Below are 18,509 nucleotides of genomic sequence, written 5' to 3'. Positions count from 1 at the left end.
GCCAAAACCTGTGATGATTTGCTCTCCCTGCCTCCTCCAGCATCTCCTGTTCATTTGCAGCCCCACACCCACATTCAGGTCTCCAGACCTGAAGGTCTAAGCCAGGGAGTCTGATTGTTTCCTAAGCCCCCACAATCCAAGTTGAGAACCTGGGAAGAGGGATGTGAGGGTCTTGAAGAACAGGCAGGCAATTTCAGAGCACACCCTTATAGCCACGAGGAGAGTGCTGTCAAGCAAAGATGGTCTCTTCCCGGCGCTTCTTGGTGAGGATGGTGCCTGGCTTGTGCTGGGCATCTGGGTGGTTGGCCAGCTCCGGGGGACAGGAAGACACCGGGCTCTCCAGGATGGCTTGCTTCAGCTCATAAAACACAGCTGAGTCCTCTTTGGTGAGGAAGGTGATGGCTACACCACTCTTGCCAGCTCGTCCCGTGCGGCCAATACGGTGGATATAATCTGGGCAGCAGGAGGAACATCACTCAAGACCAGGCCGGAAGTCCTGGTGACTGGTGTCTGAAGTGTCTACTCCTAACGGCATCCTGCTCCCCACACCTCCAAGGGCAGGAATTCCAACCACACTGTCTGCACCCAACACACCCATGGCGCTTTCCACTGCTGCCTGACTCCCATTCCCACTGCTGCCTGTGGGCACCCCACCACACTAAGGGTTGCCTACCCCCATTCTTATCCACACCCAAGAAAGATGTGTTATCCTATGTGCTGGGACAGCAAACCCAGGTAAGCTGAAGGACAGGAGTCTTCTCATCAGGACAAGCATCCCAGGACTGGGAGCTTTAAGTTTCTCAGGGCAGCACTGGCTCTGAGTGGGAGGAGATAAGGAGTCCCACCCCACCCCGGATGGAAGATGCACTCCCTGCACTTACCTTCAATATTTTTAGCCATATCATAGTTGACAACCATAGACACATCTTGGATGTCAATACCACGACCAGCCACATCTGTAGCCACCAAAATATCCTTGGCCCCGGCCTTGAGGTTGGACAGTGCAAACTCTCGCTGCTCCTGGCCTTTCCCACCATGCAGAGTACAAGCATTGTACTGTTGGGAGAACAGCAAGGAGAGAGCAATGAGGTCACAGGAAGACAGGACGGAAAGATGGGATGGAGAGAGGCTGGGGTCAGCAGCATGTAGGAGAAAAGGAAGGGGGTGAGAAAGAATGACTATAACTAAGAATGAGGAGAGAACAGGTGAACTGAAGAAAAGGAAGGGAGAGAACAGAGCATGCAGGCAGGCAGCAAGGTCAAAAGCAAAGCAATATGGAAGATGTGGAGTCAGGTGAGAAAGTTTTCAAAGAGAATTAGAGCGAGATTAGATACGTTTTTTTTTTTTTTTTTTTTTTTTTTTTTAATGGTACTGGGGATTGAACCCAGGAACATTTAACTTCCAAGCTATATTCCCAGTCCTATTCTAATTATTTTTGGTACTGGAGATTGAACCCAGAGGCATCCTACCTCCAAGTTACACCACCAGCCCTATTTTACTTTTATTTTGAAACAGGGTCTCACTAGTTTTATAAGAATCTCACTACTTACTGAGACTGTCCTCCAACCTGCAATCCTTCCCAAGTACTGAGATTACAGGCATGTGTCACCACAGGCCAGCAAGAAATTTAAGAAAATTAAAAAGTGGCAAGGAACACACCCTTTCCTCAAGTTTCAGTGTCAGGCAGGAGTAAGGAGCACTGATTATCAACACGGTCCTCCCAATTCTACCATCTCCTCTCTCATACACACTCAGTGTGGACCAACACTCTTCCACACCTTCAGATCCTGCTAGGATATTTCAAAAACCCCTCTCAGAGTGAAGACCCATGGGGAGCTTTTGGCTGGCAATGCTGGAATGGGACAGTGAGTCCCAGCAAAGGACCCACTTCTTCTTCTTTTTTTTTTTTTTGTGGTACTGGGGTTCCTGGAAACCCTTCTACCTCAGGGTTACACTTCCAGACCGACTGACATCTATCTGTCTGTCTGTCTGTCTGTCTGTCTATCTATCTATCTATCTATCTATCTATTTTTTTGGAAACAGGGTCTCTTAAGCCAGCGCGGCTGGCTTCGAACCTGTGCGATCCTCCTGTCTCCACCTCCCAAACGCAGGGATTACAAGCGTGCGCCACCACGCCCGGCAGGACCCACTTCTTAACCCTCAAACTCCCTCTCCCTTTGGCTCTGACTAGCTGAATACTGCAAAGGTTAAGAATGGGCAAGGACTGAAAGCGGGGGCCCCTAGTTTCAGAAAGCAGCACCATAGAGGCCAGGCTTTACTCTCCACTGTCAGACATACCCCCATTTTCTCTAGGGACTTGGCTAACACGTCACAACCCTTCTTCTGGTTGACAAAAATGATGATGGGTGGATCAAAGCCTTGTTCCAAGATTGCCAGCAGCTTTTTCCTGGAAGAGGAAGAGAAAAATGACATGAATAATATCTCTTTCTCCAAGTGCAATGCCCAACCCTGACCTATGAACATCAATGCGGGGGTCTTTAATGCCTCAGGTGTTCCAAAGAAAACAGAAACTGTTCACATGGCAGAGCAACTGCCCTCAAGCCACCACCTGCACTGCAAGAAGTTCTCACAGGCCTTTCTCTCTTCACCAGTTTCCCCAGCTCAGCTGGCCTCATACCTCTTTTCTGACTCTGACATGAGGAAGACCTTCTGTTCCACACGTTCATGGGGCTTGCCTGCAGAACCAATGTACACCACAGCAGGTCGCCGAAGATAGCTTCTGGCCAGACGTTCCACCGCTGGGGGCATGGTAGCCGTGAACATAACTGTCTATGAAAATAGAAGGCTTAGCCTTGGGCCCAGGCGACAGTCCAGGTTAAAGAATCTAAAATGGCTCGATATGATAGTGCACACCTATATCCCAGTACTTGGGAGACTAAAACAGGGGGATTGCAGGTTCAAGGCCAGCCTCAGCAACTTAGCAAGACTGTTTCAAAATAAAAAGGGTGAGCCAGGCATGGTGGCACACTCTTGTAATCCCAGCGCTTGGGAGGCCGAGACAGGAGGATTGCACAGGTTCAAAGCCAGCCTCAGCTACTTAGTGAGGCTCTCAGCAACTTAGTGAGACCCTGTTTCCAAATAAAATGTAAAATAGGTCTGGGAATGTAGCCCAGAGGTAGAAAAGCCCCTGGGTTCCACCCCCAGTACCACCAAAAAATTAAATTAAATTTAAAAACTTTAAAAAATAAAATAAAAAGGGGTGGGAGCCAGGCATGGTGGTGCATGCTTGTAATCCCAGCATTTGGAAGGCTGAGACAGGAGGATCACAGTTCGAGGCCAGTCTCAACTACTTAGTGAGGCCCTTTGCAACTCAGTGAGACTCTGCTTAAAAAAAAAAAAAAAAAAAAAAGATAGCCGGGCGTGGTGGCGCATGCTTGTAATCCCCCCCCCCCCCCCCCCCCCCGTGCTTAGGAGGCAGAGACAGGAGGATCGCGCAGGTTCGAAGCCGGCTGCGCGCGCTGGCTTCGGAGACCCTGTTTCCAAATAAAAATGTAAAAATAGGTCTGGGAGTGTAGCCCGGAGGTAGAAGGGCTTCCAGGAACCCCAGTACCACCAAAAAAAAAAAAGATTAAAAAAAAAATAGGGCTGGGGTATCACTCAGAGGTAGAATGCCCCTGGGTTCCATCCTCAGTACCATAAGAAAATAAATAAATAAATAAATAAATAAATAAATAAATAAATAAATAAATATTTTTAAAAAGGTGCGGGGATGTATTTCAGAGTTAAAATAGCCCTGGATTCAATCAATCCCCAGTACCAAAAAAATTAAAAAAATCTAAAATGAGGCTGATAATCTCAGTACTTGGGAGGCTAAGATGGGAGGATTACAGGTTCAAAGCCAGCCTCAGTCCTATTTCTTTTTTTCTTTTTTTGTGGTACTGGGGATGGAACCCAGGGGCATTCTACCTCCAAACTATACCCCCGACCCTATTTTTTATTCTATATTTTGAAACAGGGTCTCAATGAGTTGCAAAGAGCCTCACTAAGTAGTTGAGGCTAACTGCGAACCGAAATCCTCCTGTCTCAGTTTCCCAAGTACTGGGATTACAAACATGCACCACCACACTTCGGCTGAGAGACACTATTTCAAAATAAAAAAGGCAGCTGGGAGTGGTGGCACATGCTTGTAATTCCAGTACTTGGGAGACTAAAAGAGGATCACAGGTTCATAGCCAGCCTCAGAAACTTTGAGAGGCCCTCCACATTTAGTGAGGTCCTATCTCAAAATAAAAAATAAAATAGGGTTAGGTGTTGTGGTGCACACTTGTAATCCCAGCATTCAGAAGGCTGAGACAAAAGGATCACGTAGGTTTGCAGCCAGCCTCAGCTACTTAGTGAGGTCCTTTCCAACGCAGTGAGATCCTGTTTCAAAATAAAGAATAAAAAATAGGGCTGGGGCTGTCACTCAAAGGTAGAATGCCCCTGGGTTCCTTCCCCAGTACTGCAAAATGAATGAAATAAAATAAAGTACAGATGGGAATGCAGCTCAGAGGTAGAATGCTCCTGGGTTCAATCCCCAACACCACAAGATAGACAGATGATAGATAGATGGATGGGTGGGCTGAGGGTATAGATAGGAGGTAGAATGCCTCTGGGTTCAATCCCCATTCCAAAATAAAAAAGAATCTAAATTAAGTACTGTTCGAAACAATAACAATCACCGAAAATAGTGTCCTTTGCCTTCCAATTTTTTCCCAAGTATCTGTTCATCATTTTGTGATGACAGGAAGGGCAGAGAACATTTGTTCTCTGTGTTTTGGGTAGGAGCATAATTCTTTTTTTTTTTTTTGGTGGTACTGGGGTGGAGCCCAGGGGCTTTTCTACCTCCAGGCTATACTCCCAGATGTATTTTATATTTTATTTGGAAACAGGGTCTCACTAAGTTGCTGAGAGTCTGAATAGCTGAGGCTGGCTTCGAACCTGTGCAATCCTCCTGTCTCAGCCTCCCAAGCGCTGGGATTACAAACATGCATCACCATGCCTGCCTGGGTGTGTGTGTGTGTGTGTGTGTGTGTTACTGAGAATTGAACCCAGTTATTCTTTATTTTGAAACAAGTTTTCCCTAAGTTGTGGAGTGCCTCACTAAGTGGATAAGGCTGGCCATGAACCTGGGATCCTCCTGTCTCAGCCTCCCAAGTACTGGGATTACAAGAGTGTGCCACCATGTCCAGCTAGCATGATTCTTCAAAATCATTTTTTAGGACTAAGCTAAATGGCACCACACCTATGACTATCAGAGGACTGTACCTAAAGAGATCTCATGATTCTGGAAAAATGTTTTCTGGCAAGGTCAAGAACACGTTTGGGAACATGCCCAAATTTCCAACCCAGGGAAGCAATTACCTGGCGGTACTTATGTTTTCCTGATTCAAAGTTAGCCAACATCTTCTCTGGATCCTCAGCCTCATCTGTGTCTGGCTTCTGGTTGCTGACAGGCATGTGCTCCAGGATCTTCTGGACATCTGGCTCAAAGCCCATGTCAATCATCCTATCTGCCTCATCCAGAACCACATAGGTACAACGGCTCAGAACTAGGTAGCGGTTCTCCAACACATCAATCAGACGTCCCGGGGTGGCAATCACGATCTAGGGGGAAACAATGTAATTACATTTGGCATCAGTGGATACCCCTTTTCTTCTCTGCTGTGAACTAGCCACCCACTTGGGGAAGACCTTCCATTTAAGGAACTTGGACCCCAACTTTCAGTCAGGTTTGGCAGTGAAGGTTCCAGAGAACTGACATAAAATCACTTATTACCTGGAACTTTTTTCAGAAATGAATGAAGTCTGAGTAAAATATAGTGCTAGATAGCAGAGGCAAAATCAAAAGGAGCTTTCTTAAATAGGAGACTAAGAAATACGTTGAAAGGGGCCACATAAAGGGACACACAGGTCTGGCACAGTAACAAAAGCACAGGTTTTGGATATGGACCTCAGCTCTGCCCAGCTATGCCAGCCAGCTGTGTGTGACTTCAGGCAAGTGATTAACCTGAGCCCCGGCTGTATCAATAATGGAGATATCACTCCCTATTCTCATGCAGTTGTTGTGAGAATCAATGAGCTAATATTTATGTGTAATATGAAGTATAATCCCTCGTATATGAGTTCTCAATAAACAGTACATATGCATAAACTAGATCCTTTCTTCATTTTACTGCATATTTATTCCAGAAACAAATCCCCAAGACAGCCTTTCCAAATAGCAGGAGGCTGCTGTCTGGAGAAACAAACCTCACAACCCATTCGCAGCCTGAAGCCCTGGTCTTCTCTGGAGATGCCACCAATGACAGCCACAGTGCGGATGCCCAGTGGCTTCCCAAACTTGATGGTCTCTTCCTCAATCTGTTGAGCCAACTCACGGGTGGGAGCCAGGATGATGGCATAAGGGCCTTGGTCTGATTCTTCGATCCTGCGGTAAATGGGGTGTCCCACAGCTTTGTGAGCTTTGGTTTTATCCAACCACAAACAGGAATAAAATGAAGTCATTCTTAAAGGTAGCTAGGGAATGGGGAGGATGGTAGGAAAAGGATGTAGCAATCCCACTTAAAAACTAGAGACTGAGCCGGGCGTGGTGGCGCACACTTGTAATCCCCGCGCTTGGGAGGCTGAGACAGGAGGATCGCACAGGTTCGAAGCCAGCCTCAGCTACTTAGTGAGGCCCTGTTTTTAAATAAAATATAAAAAAAACATCTAGGAGTACAGCCCAGAGGTAGAAAGTCTCTGGGTTCCACCCCCCAGTACCACCAAAAAAAAAAAAAAAAAAAAATAGAACTAAAGGTATAGCTTAGATGTTAGAATGCCCTTGGGTTCAATCCCTAGTTCCACAACTAAACAAAACAAAGTTCTGTAAGGAGGATCCTTGCCAGCAACAAAATCATATACTTGTTTGATATAATTATTCCCTAATATTCAACCCAGAAAAAGAAGGGAGCTCCTGATTATAGATAAGAAGAAAGAAAAAAAAACATATAGCTCAGTGGTAGAATGCTTGCCTAGTGCATGTGAGGCCTTGGGTTCAGTTCGTAGCATTATAAAAACAAAACAAAACAAAACAAAAAAAAAACAAGCCAGGTATGGTGTCATGCTCATAATCCCAGTACTTGGGAGCATTTGGGAGGTTGAGACAGGAGGATCACAGTTCAAGAAAATCCTACAACTCAGTGAGACCGTTTCAAAATAAAGAATACAAAATAGGGCTGGGGTATGTGCAGCTCAGAGGTAGAATGCCCCTGGGTTCCATCCCCAGTACCGCAAAATAAATAAATAAATAAATAAATAAATAAATAAATAAATAAATAAATAGGGCTGGGGATATAGCTCAGAGGCCAAATGTTCACTCCCTTGTACCACACAAACAACAAACAAAACAAAAACCCACCAACTACTCACTTGTCACTTTCACACCCAGCCAAACCCATTTCAATCCCTTCAAGCTGACCCCACCTGTCAATTTTGGGAAGTGTGGTGATCCAGACCAGCAAGGGTATGAGGAACGCTGCTGTCTTGCCACTGCCCGTCTCAGCCACACCAATGATGTCACGATTCTGTAGCCCAATGGGAATTGCCTGACGTTGAATAGGTGTTGGTTCCTACAGTGACCCAGAGAAGAGTAATTGCAGAATTATACTACTTGGGCTACTGCTAACACAGTGGTTACATATGCCAATACCATGAACTTGGGAGGATACCAAGGGCAATTCACAGAAAAGAGGGCCCAAGAGGAAACATACTCACTAACAGGCCAATACTTCCACCAGAAAGTGAGAGACAAGGTCCCTTTGGTGACCCCAGGCAGAGAAGATGCCCAACAGTCAAGGAACAAAGTTCTCTATTCCCAAACTAAGCTCATATTCCTAGAATGTAGGAATACAAAAGGTCTCCTGAGCCAATCTGCCCTTCCTCACCTTGTAGCCACATTTATCAATGACTTCCAAGATGTGTGGGGGCAGAGAAGAATCTTTCCAGGATCGGATGGGATTGGGGATCTTGCCACCTTTGGTGGTGATGCTATAGTCCTCACGGAAAATCCGCCAGTCTCTGTCTGTCATCTCATCTAACTTCTTCTGAGACCAGTGACGGTCATCCCAGCGCTGCTTAGCTTCCTTCTTACGAAGTTTGCGGAGTCTTGCCCTGGAGTTGGACACATGTGCAATCAGTGCCCTCCACATCCTGCCTGTGGAGACAGAAGGCTCTGCCCAACCAACCCAGCCACTGACTCTTCCTGCTCCTTCTCCTCCAGTGTTCGCCTCTTCTCCATTAGGTCTCCATAGAAGCGTGACTGTTCTCGTTTCTGCTGCTTTAGGTCAATACCTGCAATGAAGCCTCGCCCCAACAGCTGCACTTGGTGCCGTTCCTTGTACCTGAGATTGAAAAAGAGGAAGAAAAAAGAGAGGGTCCTGTTACGGCAGCAGGAGGGAAGGGCAGACTGCCAATATGCATCAGTTCTCCTTCCTTGCCAGCACCTTTCCTCACCCAGAGAGCTGAATGGATGAACACTAGTCACATCCTGGTTTACTTTACTTCTCTGTCATCACCAGCTCACTCTAGAGCTGCCTATTATCAAAGACCCAGCCCTCAGGTGTGAAGCCACTCACAGTGGGTTGTAGTCAATGGATGTATCCTCAGATGCATCCCATTCAAAGACAAACTTTCGGTCATTGAGATGCCTTGTTCGACGCCGCTTTTTGATACCACCCAAGTAACGCTCCTGCCGAGAGAGAACACAAAGCCATCAACCTCAAGGCCCCAATCTAGCAGACACAAGAAAGGCAGATAACTAAACCTCATGGGGGAAGGAAAAGCCAAGGCCTGCACCTTAATAGCATGCAGTTCCTTGCTCTTATCCTTCTCTTCCCGGATCTTCTGCCGCCCTTCCTCATCTTCATTTCCATTGGTCTCCCGCTCCATCCTCTCCCTGCGTTCACGACGTTCCCGTTCCTGAGGGTCTTCTGCAGACCAAACAAAGAAAAGCTGCAGAAGAGTTCAGTGGAAGAAAAAACAAAAGAGGGAATGGAGAGAATCCACAACATGGATAAAAAATAAGAAAAAAGGGGTATATTTACCATACAAAGGAAAAGGGGATCTAAGGTATTTTTCTCATAAATTTCTACCATCAATTATAGTCTGGAAGCAAACAGATCTCTCCCTCTCCTCCTCCTCTTTGCAGAGAGTGCAGAAAAAACAAACCCAACATCTTCCTGCCCATGTCCTGGAACTGTTTCCTTTTCTTTCTCTCTTCTTCAAGCATCTTCTGCCGCTCTTCCACCTCCTGTTGCCGTCGCTTTAGAGCTTCAGCCTCCCGCTCTGCTTTGGAGAGGAACTTGGGCTATAAAACAATGGGCACTGTTAACAAAGTATCTAGGAGCAGGAAACAGATCATTCAAGGGAGACCACAAGATCCCCCCCAATATATATATATATATTTTGTGTGGTGCTGGAGATTGAGCCCAGGGGCATTCTACCTCCAAGCTACACCTCCAGCCTCAGTGTGTGTGTGTGTGTGTGTGTGTGTGTGTGTGTGTGTGTGTGTGTTACTGGGGCTGGAACCTAGGGGCATTCTACCTCTGAGTGACACACCTAGCCCTATTTTTTATTCTTTAGTTTGAAACAGGGTCTCACTAAGTTGCAGAGGGTCTCACTAAGTAGCTGAGGCTGGCCACAAACCCGGACCCTTCTGTCTCAGCCCCCAAGTACTGGGATTTTAAGTGTGCACCACCACACCTGGCTTCCAAAAATATTTCCTTAGGCGTTAAACTAGTTCAGAAAAACATAAATAGGCCTTGGCCTCTGTTATGGGCCGAACTACACATATTCTAATATGTGAGTATTTGGGAGGCTGAGACAGGAGGATCTCAGGTTTGCAGCCAGCTACTTAGTGAGGCCCTCTGCAACTTAGTGAGACCCTGTTTCAAAATAAAGAATAAGACCGGGCATGGTGGCGCATGCTTGTAATCCCAGCACTTGGGAGGCTGAGACAGGAAGATAGCACAGGTTCGAAGCCAGCCTCAGCTACTGAGGCTCTCGGCAACTTACTAAGACCCTGTTTCCCAATAAAAACATAAAATAGGTCTGAGAGTGTAGCTTGGAGGTAGAAGGCCCCTGTGTTTCATCCTCGATACCACAAAATCAAAGAAAGAAAGAAAGAAAGAAAGAAAGAAAGAAAGAAGAAAAGAAAGGAAGAAAGAAAGAGAAAAGAAAAGAAATAGGGCTGGGGGTGTAGCTCAGAAGTAGAATCCCCTTGGGTTCAATCCCTAGTACTGAAAAAAAAAAAAAAAAAAAAAGAAACAGAGCCTTTATGATTTTTTTTTAATGTGTGTATATGGGTCTGGGGATAGAACCCAGGGGCATTTGACCTCCGAACCACACCCCCTGCCCTATTTTTATTTTTTTATTCTTTATTTTGAAACAGGGTCTCACTAAGTTGCAGAGGGCCTAGAAGTAGCTGAGGCTGTCCACGAACCGCGATCCTCTGGTTTCAGCCTCCCAAATGCTGGGATTACAAGTGTGGGCCACCACGCCTGGCTAAATATGATTAAATTTAAATGAGACCATCAGGCCCAGGGATCGTTCAGTGGCAGAATTCTTACACAGCATGCGCAAGGCCCTAGCTTTACTCCCCAGTACCACAATAAATAAATACATACATAAATAAATGAATAAAATATGAAACCATCAGGTGGGTCCTTAATTCAATCTAACTGATGTCCCAGTAAGAGAAAATTTGGCCCAGTACTTGAGAGGATTGAGACAAGAGGATTGCAGATTTGAGGCCAACCTAAGCAATTTAGCAAAATCTTGTTTCAAAATAAAAAAATAAAAAGGGCTGGGGGTAGCTGGGCATGAGGGCCTATGCCTGTAATCCCAGTACATGGGAGACTGAGACAGGCAGATTACACGCAGGTTTGAAGCCAGCCCTGGCAATTTAGGGAAGCTCTCAGCAATTCAGTGAGACCCCGTTTCCAAATTTAAAAAAAAAAGGCTGGGGGTGTTGCTCAGAAGTTAAAAATGTCCCTTGGTCCCATCCCCACCAAAAATAAATAAATAAATAAATAAATAAATAAATAAATCTGGACACATAGTGACACTAGGGATACATGTGCACAAAAAAAAAAAAAAGAGAAAAAAGACATTTATAAGTAAAGGATAAGGGCCTCAGAAGAAACAAACCACTGGTATCTTAACCTCAGTCAGTCAGTCTGTCTGTCTCTTTCTTTCTTATTTACGGTACTTGAGATTGAACCCAGGAGCTTGGGTAAGTGTTCTACCACTGAATTCTTTTTACTTACTGGGGTTTGAACCCAGAGGCATTCTACCTTTGAGTTATGCTCCTAGCCTTAATTTTAAAATTTTTATTATTTTTTTTTAATTTTTTACTTGTGGTATTAGGGATTGAACCCAGAAGCATTCTACCTCTAAGTTGCTAAGACTGGCCTCAAAACAGCGATCCTCTTGTTTCAGCCTCCTAAGTACTGGGATTACAGGTATGTGCCACCATGCCTGGCCTTTTCTTTTTTTTTCCTTTGGTGGTACTGGGGTTCCTGGAAACCCTTCTACCTCCGGGCTACACTGCCAGACCTATTTTTAGCCCTTTTTTTTATTTGGAAACAGGGTCTCTTAAGCCAGCAAAGCTGGCTTCGAACCTGCGCGATCCTCCTGTCTCCGCCTTCCAAGTGTGGGTATTAAGCGTGAGCTATATCGGCCTATTTTATAACTACTTATTTTATTGTGGCACTGGGGATTGAATCTAGGGGCATGCTACCTCCAAACTACACCTCCAGTCTTATTTTATTTTACCTTGTTATTCTGAAACAGGGTCTCGCTTAGATGATTAAAGTCTCACTATTTGCTGAAGTTGCTGAAGTTGGCCTTGAGCTTGTGATTCTTCAGCCTTAGCCTCACAAGTACTGAGATTAGAGATTAGAGGCATATGCCAACAGGTCTGGCTTTTTTTTTTTTTTTTTTTTGGCGGTACTGAGGGTAGAAACCAGGGCCTTCTACTGCCAAGCTATACCCCCAGCCCTATTTATATATTTATTTATTTATTTATTTATCTAGCAGTTCTGGGGATAGAACCCAGGGGCATTCTACCTCCAGCCCCATTTTTTATTCTTTATTTAGAAACAGAGTCTCACTAAGTTGTAAAGGACCTCACTAAGTAGCTGAGGCTGTTCGCAAACTATGATCCTCCTGTCTCAGCCTCCCAAATGCTGGGAACACAAGTGTGTGTCACCACGCCCAGCCCCTATTTTATATTTTATTTGGAAACAGGGTCTCACTAAGTTGCTGAGGCTGTCCTCAAACTTGAAATCCTTTGTCTTGGCCTCTCAAGTACTGGAATTACAAGCATATGCCATGCCCAGCTGTAGCTAGGTAGGTATATGCGTGCATGTGTGTTACCAAGGACTCAACCTAGGGGTGTTCTACCTCCGAGCTACTCTCCTATCCCTATTTTATTATTTATTTTGAAACAGGGTCTCACTACGTTTTGGAGAGCCTCACTAAGTTGCTGACAGTGGCTGCAAACCTGGGATCTTCCTGTCTAAGCCTCCCAAGTACTGGAATTATAAGCATATGCCACCATGCCCAGCTTTATGCCTATTTTTTTTTTTTTTTTAGTGGTACTGGGGATGGAACCCAAGGGCATTCTACCTCCAAGCTACAGCCCAGGCCTATTTTATTTATTTATTTATTTAATTTATTTATTTTGGTGGTACTGGGGTTCCTGGAAGCCCTTCTACCTCCGGGCTACACTCCCAGACCTATTTTTACATTTTTAGTTGGAAACAGGGTCTTCTAAGCCAGGGCGCGTGGCTGGCTTCGAACCTGCGCGATCCTCCTGTCTCTGCCTCCCAAGTGCAGGGATTACAAGCGTGCGCCACCACGCCTGGCTCAGCCCTATTTTTTATTCTTGATTTCACTGAGTTGCAAAGGGCCTCACTAAGTAGCTGAGGCTGTCCTCGAACTGCAATTCTCCTGTTTCAGCCTCCAAATGCTGGGATTACAAGCATGCGCCACCATGCCCAGCTCAGGCTGGTCTTGAATTTGTAATCCTCCTGCCTTAGCCTAGTGAGTGGCTAGAGTTACAGTCATTAGCCATCCACTTAGAACTTCTAACTTCTGGAACTGTGATAAAATAAATTTTATTGTTGAAGCACCCAGTCTATGGTATTTTATATGGCAGCCAGAGATTCTAATACGGACCTAAGTTCTTACCTTAGCCTCAGCTTCTTCCTCAGCCTTTTTCTTGGCCAGAAGTTCCTCCAAAGATAGTGGCTGGGCCTAAAGATAAAACATAAGACTTCAGTCCTTAACAGCTCTTTCCTTTTAGATCAATAAAGCAGGGCCCGTGCTGAAGAGGAAGATGAAAAAACCCACTACTCTCCTTTACCTTAGGTTTCTTATCACCATGCTCATCATCTTCATCCTTCTTAGAGTCTCTGTCCTTCCGAGACTTAAAATCTTTTCCTCGGCCAGGAGATAAGCTTTAAGAAAAAAGAAAAGGAAAGATACATATAGCTCTCTTGCTCCAGACCTGGATGAGGTTAAGACTGAGTCCCAAAAAGAAGATGGAAGTTTTCCCATGACTCAACAAGACTGCCCTGGCCCATAGTCATCCATCAAGTCCTGAAGCTCTCTTAGCAGACATGATCTGAAAACTAATCAGGGCCCCCCTCTTGGCCCCTATCTACCTGTATCTCCTTTTCTGAGACTAATCTCTTCTGAAAAGTGAGCCTTCAACTACTGATGTAAAAAATATTTACTCTAGAAGCTGGGCATGATGGCACATGCTTGTAATCCCTGTGCTTAGGAGGCAGAGACAGGAGGATCGCGCAGGTTCGAAGCCAGCTGTGCTGGCTTAAGAGACCCTGTTTCCAAATAAAATATAAAAAAAAAAAAAATAGATCTGGGAGTATAGCCCAGAGGTAGAAGGGTTCTACCCCCAGAACCACCAAAAAAAAAAAAAAAAAAAAAAAAAATCACTCTAGAGATAAGAGTACAGCTCAGTGGTAGAGCACTTGCCTAGCACATAGAAGGCCCTGGGTTCAATCCCTAGGACCACAAAGATACAAAAGTATTTCCTCCAAATAGCAGCTGCACATTGAAAACAATCCTTACCTTTTTTTGTGTGTGTATTGGGGAATTGAACCCAGAGGCATTCTATCTTCAAATTATACCCCAAGCTCAATTTTATTTATTTGGAAACAGGATTGCACTAGGTTGCTGAGAACCTTGCTTGCCAAGGCTGGCTTTGAATCTGCGATCCTCCCATCTCAGCCTCCCAAGTACTAGAATTTCAAGTGTGAGCCACCACACCCAGCTATTCCTTAGTTTTATAATACACAACGAATTATGCATACCTAGCCACCCCAATAAGCCAAAGAGATACTGTTATTTATATTCCCTCATAATTTTCCTTAATATCAGTCTAAGCATTCCTTTCCCCACACCTACTAAATGTTTACAAGAATTCTCAAACAACCCAATGAGTTTCTGTTATAAGGATTCTGTCCTTTGCCTTGAATTCTAACATATATATTTAGGTCCTAATAAGAATTTTACATAGAAAGTTTCCAGAGAAGCTGGGTGTGGTGGCACACACTTTTAATCTCAGTACATAGGAGACTGAGACAGGAAAATTACAGGTTTGAGGCCAGCCTTAGCAACTTAGGCCCTTTACAACTTAGTGAGATCCTGTTTCAAAGAGGTAGAATACTCCTGGGTTCAATCTTCAGTCACACACACACACACACACACACACACACACACACACACACACACACACAGAGTTTCCAGAGGAAAGAGATCAAAACACTGGGACATTATGCTATGCTAGCATATACATGTTGTATATTTTGGGTAGGAAACTGAAGAGTATATTGAACTATATGAATGTTTTGTAGGCTGGTAACTTTTCCAAACTAAATTATAAAATCAAAAAGTTGAGCCTCAACCAGGCATGGTGGCACACGCTTGTAATCCCAGTATTCGGGACAGCCTCAGCTGCTTAGTGAGGCCCTCCGCAACTTAGTGAGACCCTGTTTCAAAATAAAGAATAAGCTGGGCGTGGTGGCACACGCTTGTAATCCCAGTACTTGGGAGGCTGAGACAGGAGGATCACACAGGTTCAAAACCAGCCTTAGCTACTTAGTGAGGCTCTCAGCAACTTAGTGAGCCTCTGTTTCCAAATAAAGTATAAAATAGGTCTGGGAGTATAATCCAGAGGTAGAAAAGCCCCTGGGTTCCACCCCTAGTACCACACACACACAAACACACACACACACACACACACACACAGAATAAAAAATAGGACAGGGGGTGTAGCTCGGAGGTCAAATGCCTCTGGGTTCCATCCCAGACCCACCAAAAAATAAAAAAAAAAGTCTCAAAATGTGTCTTTACTAACCATTACATATAATTATTTATTTATTTTTGTAGTATTGGGGATTGAACCCAGGGGGACTGTACATCCAAACTATACCCCCAGCCTATTTTTTTTTTTTTTTTTGGTGGTACTGGGGGTGGAACCCAGGGGCTTTTTCTACTTCTGGGCTATACTCCCAGGGTCTCACTAAGTTGCTGAGAGCCTCACTAAGTAGCTGAAGCTGGCTTTTGACCCTATGTGATCCTCCTGTCACAGCTTCCAAAGCACTGGGATTATAAACATGTACCACCTTGCCTGCACCCCCTGCCTATTTTTAACTATTTATTTTGAAACAGTGTCTTACTAAGTTGCAGAGTGCAGTTGGCAGAGGCTGGCCAGAACAGGAGATCCTTCTGTCTCAGCCTCCCAAGTATTGGGATTACAAGCCACACCTGGCTTTATTTATTTTTGCAGTACTGGGAATTGAACCCAGAGCACCCAGCCCTATTTAATAAAAAGATTCTTTATTTTGAAACAGAGTCTCACTAAGTTTTCCACGCCTGGCTCTCATTGTGCTTTTTTTCTACCTCCACGTTACACCCCCAGCCCAATTTTTAATTCTTTTATTTTGAAACAGGGTCTCACTGAGTTGCAAAGGGCCTCACAGGGTCAATGAAGCTGGCCATGAACCCAGATCCTCCTGTCTCAGCCTCCCAAATACTGGGTTACAAGTATACACCACCATGCTTTCTAAGAAAGTTCTGTAAAAACTACCAATAGGATCTGCTAAGAGAAATTAGTTTTCCTATGAAGCTGAACCAGCTGAGATGCAGAGAGAAAGATATGGAAACATTCCCCTAAAACTCACTTTCATTCCCACATGTACCTGGATCGCTTACGGTCCTTGTCCCGTCTGTGCCCATCCTTGTCACGATCTCGGTCTTTTTTATTTCGATCTCGTTCCTTATCACGTTCTCGTTCTTTGTGCCGTCGTTCTCTGAAAAATAGCAAATTAAGAAAATCACTTTATATTTCCCAAATATCTTACTTCACTGCAACCCTCAGAAGATTTCCATGTTCTCTTCTCCCAAAAGTATTGTTTTATATTGGGCAATGTATTTCTCAATTACAAGGTAAATATAAGACCTAATAGATCAGAGTTGCCAATAGCAATGACAGACTAGGGAAACTACCTGAACAGGTGAGTTTCCTTGATCATTTGAACCTTCATCTTACAAGCTCCCTCTCAACCTTTAAGAGCTGGGTCACTGAGGAAAATTGAAAACACTTGCAAGCCAGGCGTGGTGGCGCACACTTGTAATCCCAGCATTCAGGAGGCTGAGACCAGAGGACCACGGTTTACGGATAGCCTCAGCTAATTTAGGCCCTCCACAACTTAGTGAGACCCTGTTTCAAAATATAGAATAAAAGAAAATAGGACAGAGGCTGTAGCTCAGAGGTCGAATGCCCCTGGGTTCTATCCCCAGACCCGCAAAAATTAAAATTAAAATTAAAAAAAGAAAGAAAAAAGAAAACATTTGCAGGTCCAGTGGGATAGGGGTACTTGACGTATGATATGTAGATGCCTAATACTGGAGCCATCAAAGAACAAAGAAAAAAGTTTGAAATATACCCTCTTGAGCTGGGCATGGTGGCGCACTCCTATAATCCCAGTACCTGGAAGACTGTGTCAGGAGGATCACAGGTTCGAGGATAGCCTCAGCAAGTAGTGAGACTATTAACCTAGCAAGAACCTATTTCTTTTTCTTTTTTTTTTTTTTGGTGGTACTGGGGGTGGAACACAGAGGCTTTCTACCTCCGGGCTATACTCCCAGACCTTTTTTTTTTTTTTTTTTTTATGGAAACAGGGTCTCACTAAGTTGCTGAAAGCCTCACTAAGTAGCTGAGGCTAGCTTCGAACCTGTGCGATCCTCCTGTCTGTCTCCCAAGCGTGGGGATTACAAGCGTGCGCCACCACACCCAGCTTCTAGCAAGAACCTATTTCTAAACAAAAAAATAAAACGGGGCTACGGTGTAGCCTGGAAGTAGACTGCATCTGGTTCCATCCCCAGTAGCAAAAAAAGAAAAAAAAACCCACACCCTCTCTTATGCAACAGACATGCAAAAGTCACCTTACCTCTCTGTAGACTTGGAACGGGAACGGGAACGAGAGCGGCTTCCTCCTCGACGTCTATCCCTGGAACGATGCCTCTTCCTATCTTTAGATGGGGAAGATTTTCGGTCCCTGTCTCTATCCCGCTCCCTGTCAGGAGTCCGTGATCGCTTCCTTTCCTCCTTGGAAGGCGATACATCTCGGTCCTTCTTATCAGCCAGCTCTCCTGCCATCTATTGTAGGTAAGAGGAGTACTTTATTACACCAAATCTCAAAACAACCTGAGCTAGATCTGTTAATATGCCTATTTATTTTATTTTTTATTTTTTTTGGTGGTACTGGGGTACCTCTGAGTTACACTCCCAGACCTATTTTATATATATGTTTTTATTTGGAAACAGGGTCTCTTAAGCCAGCAAGGCTGGCTTCGAACCAGAGCGATCCTCCTGTCTCCGCCTCCCAAGCACAGGGATTACAAGCGTGCGCCACCACGCCCGGCTTTTATTCTTTATTTTGAAACAGGGTCTCACTGAGTTGCAAAGGACCTCACTAAGTAGCTGAGGCTGTCTGCAAACCACGATCCTCCTGTCTCAGCCTCCCAAATGCTGGGATTACAAGGGTGTTCCACCAGGCCCAGCTCCGGCTTTTATTCTTTATTTTGAAACATGGTCTCAATGAGTTGCAAAGGGTCTCAGTAAGTAGCTGAGGCTGCCCACAAATCTGTCTCATCTTCCCAAATGCTGGGATTACAAGCATGCGCCATGACACCCGGCTAGTTCCCTAAAATTTAACGCATATTCCTTCTTTCTCACGCCATTCCCTGCCTTATACCCTTAAAGGGAAATGTGTTAAGGATAAGAACACAAAAATGAACAAGTACCACTTTAAAAAGGTACAGGCAACCCATCTTACCTCACAATTACCTCACAAATGACTGAATGTTCTGTATCAGTACATCATCCACATCATACAGAAATGCTCTTTTTAACTGGGCACAGTGGTGCATGCTTGTAA

General features: G+C 44.8%; 1 protein-coding gene across 1 annotated transcript; it reads right to left on the bottom strand.

The window, feature by feature from the left end:
• Positions 1–229: 229 nt before the first annotated feature.
• DDX23 (DEAD-box helicase 23) lies at positions 230–17,728 on the bottom strand (the record flags this gene model as incomplete). Its single annotated transcript, XM_080705721.1, has 16 exons — positions 230–453; positions 882–1,056; positions 2,299–2,407; positions 2,639–2,790; positions 5,365–5,607; positions 6,253–6,430; positions 7,465–7,610; positions 7,926–8,151; positions 8,238–8,381; positions 8,616–8,728; positions 8,836–8,969; positions 9,208–9,346; positions 13,234–13,299; positions 13,409–13,502; positions 16,269–16,379; positions 17,520–17,728. 16 exons carry the CDS (start codon positions 17,726–17,728, stop codon positions 230–232), a joined length of 2,463 nt encoding a protein of 820 aa, XP_080561847.1.
• Positions 17,729–18,509: the final 781 nt, after the last annotated feature.

The sequence above is a fragment of the Muscardinus avellanarius genome (assembly GCF_963383645.1).
Source record: "Muscardinus avellanarius genome assembly, chromosome: 11".
In the NCBI taxonomy this organism is placed as follows: Eukaryota; Metazoa; Chordata; class Mammalia; order Rodentia; family Gliridae; genus Muscardinus; species Muscardinus avellanarius.
The sequence above is the reverse complement of the archived record's forward strand: the minus strand, read 5'-3'. Positions and strand labels throughout refer to the sequence as shown.